The 3,486-nt window shown below is 45.4% G+C and overlaps 1 protein-coding gene across 1 annotated transcript in view; it reads right to left on the minus strand.

Annotated features, from left to right (window-relative positions):
- The window catches only part of LOC101589862 (rab9 effector protein with kelch motifs), a gene marked incomplete at its 3' end in the record, with an annotated part of 50,929 nt that overhangs the window by 40,878 nt on the left and 6,565 nt on the right, over positions 1-3,486 (minus strand). The window contains exon 3 of the mRNA XM_023701654.1: positions 1,989-2,146. Coding sequence (XP_023557422.1) covers positions 1,989-2,146 — 158 coding nt within the window. The remainder of the gene's footprint in view (positions 1-1,988; positions 2,147-3,486) is intronic.

Here is a 3,486-nt window from a genome sequence, read left to right on the forward strand (position 1 = left end):
GGGAAGACACTGTCTGCTTGATATAAACCTTTGACTATATTCATAACTACCCTGTTGATGTTATTATTATATGTTTTGTTTTGTTTTTTGGTACTGGGGATGGAACTCAGGACCTTGTTCTTGCCAGGCAGGCACTTATACCACTGAGCTATTTCCCCAGCCCTCATACATGTTTAATTGTTTCTTTGGCTTTGTCTCCTCCAGACTCAAAACTATATCCCTACCCAAGATGAAAATGCCTGGTGGCTTTTGAGGGTCTTTAGGTAGAACCTCTGAAGAATATCTCTGACTGCTGGTCAACAACTACAACCCCTTTCAGCCTGAAAAAGCCAGAGTGGTCATCGCCCATGGCCCCCTCACAGCAGTTCAGGTTACTTCTTCAGAGGGGGGAATATTGTAGGCAGCTGAATTAGATAAAAATATTATAGGCAGTCAGACAGGATCAGACCCTCAGGGAGACAGTATGGAAGACAAGGTTACTGTCACCTTGGAAGAGACAGACACTCCCCACTGTGGGCCACACCCCACACAAAAGAGGAAACAAACACAGCTACATATTTCCCTAGAGATGGGCATCAAGGATTGATATTCTAAATAGGCATCAATCACCTTGAAAGAGCTCAAATAAGTCACTAACCCAACCCCCAACAGGGAGAGGCCCTGTCCCGTGTTCATGCCCACTTGCTACGTGACTCGCTTCCTCATTTGAGTTTAAACCCTCAACTGGGTTTAATCAATTGTACCTGAGCAATGGTGCTTGTAATCTCATTGGTTGACCATAGTTTTGTCCCATCTCATGCCCACCTAAGAGAGTTCCCTTGTTCTCCACTCATCTCACCACATGGTTTACTCTATAAAAGTCCCTGGAAGAGACAGCTTCCAAGGGACAACCTGCTCAGGCCCCCCCCCCTTCTGTCCCTCTATTGGACAGAAGTTTTCTTTCCCCCAATAAATATATTCTGCTTATAAAAAAAAAAAAAAGAAAGAAAGAAAGAAGAGAAAACAGCACATATGCTAAAAGCTGAAAAGACGGAAATGGCTAAGGAGTATACAATAGTATGGACACATACAGGCAGATGAGGTCTAAACTAGTCCAAAGGTAGCAGGGAAAGCTTCCCGACATGTGACCTGTGATCTGTAGCCAAATGACAAAATGGTTAGGCCTTCCAAGTAGAGACCACTGCATGTGCAGTGGCTTGGAGGGCAGAGCTCAGCAAGTGACTAAGGAACTGAAAGATATTCAGTACAGCAAATGTGGGTTGGGGAGACCTGGGAGATGAGGATGGGAAAAGCTTGAGTAGGGCAAGTGATGCAGCTGGATTCCTATTTAAGATGAGAATCTCTGGCTAGGTCTGGAAAAATGTATTGTACAGCAGGTAAACCTGCGAGCAGGAAGACCAGGAAGGAGGTGAGTCCAGAAGTCTGGGGGTAACAGTGCCCGGGGCTACAGTGGTCATAGTGAAGCGGGAAGACATGACTGGAGAGAGGAGGTATCCAGGACTTGACCACTGATTAGATCCCCGATGGTCTACCAGAGAAGGATCTGATGAAAGAATGGCTGGATGGCAAGAGCTCCATGTAAGTTCTTTCCTCCAAAATGAGGAAGTAGGGCTGGGGCGATAGCTCAGTAGAATAAGTGCTTCCCTGGCAAGCACAAGGTCCTGAGTTCAATCGCCAGTACTTCAAAAAACCAAAAAAACAGAAAAAAAAAAAGAGAGAATGTATTGGTCTTCCAAGTATATGCAAGAGCTCAGCTGAGATCTTAGGGCCCTGTCAGTGATGTACTTTTTTTATTTTTATTTTTATTTTGTGGTGGAACCAGGGATTGAACTCTGGCCCTTGCGCTTGTCAGGGAAGCACTTATTCCACTGAGCCATCTCCCCAGCCCTTTTACTTTGTTTTAGAGAAATACTATGGCATATGGTCTGAGCTAGTATTATTAGGGATGCTCAGCCCAAGGGTGGCCGCTCCACAGCTGTTGGTCTTACCCAGATCCATGGTGTGCACATCTGAGAAGCTCTGGTTTGGATTTGCTCCCCCGATAATGAAGATCTTTCCTCTCTTAGTGTCGTCAACTGGAGGTAAATACGAGCAGCTGTGGCCAACTCGAGCACAAGGGCTGTCTCCAGGGGCAGTCAGGGCGTACCTGCCAAAGGAGGATGCTTTCAAGAGGTCTGAGCAGAGAAGAGGGACCAGTATGTTCTTTCCATTCTCTGTGCAATGGTCACTGATACACACAGACAGTGGGTCCAGCAGAGCAGTGCACCCTGACCACCAACGGTACCTGCTACGCTCACAGTCCTTCAGTGTTCGATTTTTGTCACTACTTTCACCTCATGGTAACCTAAAAGTGCTGCACAGAACTAGGAAGGTCCTCACTTGGTAGACCGGGAAAATAACACCCAGAAGTATCCATGGGAATATCTTGATAGTTTGTAGCCAGGCACAATGGCATACATCTACAATCCCAGGACTCAGGAAGCTGAGGCAAAAAGACTGTTGTGAGTTTCAGGACAACTTGGGCTACACAGTGAGTTTAAAGCGAGCTTGAACTATATAGTGAGACCCTGTCCCTAAACAAAATAATCTTTCTGAACTTTACTTTCCTTATTTATATAATAAGGACTTGGACGCCCCACACTATCCCCTTTGGGATGAGGGGTTGATGTCTCCCTCTCCCCAGGGTCCTATTATGTTGCCTAAGCAGGTCATGAACTCCTGGGCTCCGGTGGTCTTCCTGCCACAGCCTCCAAGTAGCTGGGGCTACTGGAGTATGCTAGCTATTGTGCCTGGTTCACCTCTAGATCTCTAGATCTCTCGCACCTTTTGGCAGCTCTTTCTGTTTCTTTCTTCGATTCCTTTCCTGCTAGGCTCCTTCTAACTCTCAGCATCCTTGGAATTCTCTTTTCCTAAATCTATTATTTATTTTTAATTTTTAATTTAACTTAGAAGGGGTTGGAGATGGCTCAGTAGAGTAAGAATTTCCTTGGAAACCGCAAGGGCCTGAGTTCAATCCCCAGTTCCACCAAAGAAAAAAAATAAACAAACAAAAAAACCAATAATAATAATAATTTAACTTAAGGGCTGGGGAGATAGCCCAGTAAATAAGTACTAGCCTGTCAAGCACAAAGGCCTGAGTTCAATCCCCGGTTCTGCCAATTAAAAAAAGACTTTAAGACCACACAAGGCTGGGGAGCTCAGTAGAATAACTGCTTGCCTGGTAAGCCCAAGGGCCTGAGTTCAGTCCCTACTTCCACCAAAAATAAAAAATAAAATAATAATAATAATAATAATTTAACTTAGAGACTGGGCTGAATAGTGTTAAGTCACTGCACATGGGGTCCTCTGGCTGTGCTGGAAAAGGGTACATGCACAGTGCTCTGCAATCAAGATAACACCACAGGGCTGGGGAGATGGCTCCGTGGAATAAGTGCTTCCCTGGCAAGCGCAAGGGCCTGAGTTCAATACCTGGTTCCGCCAAAAAAA

Source organism: Octodon degus, unplaced genomic scaffold (genome assembly GCF_000260255.1).
Source record: "Octodon degus isolate 3935 unplaced genomic scaffold, OctDeg1.0 scaffold00138, whole genome shotgun sequence".
Taxonomy (NCBI): Eukaryota; Metazoa; Chordata; class Mammalia; order Rodentia; family Octodontidae; genus Octodon; species Octodon degus.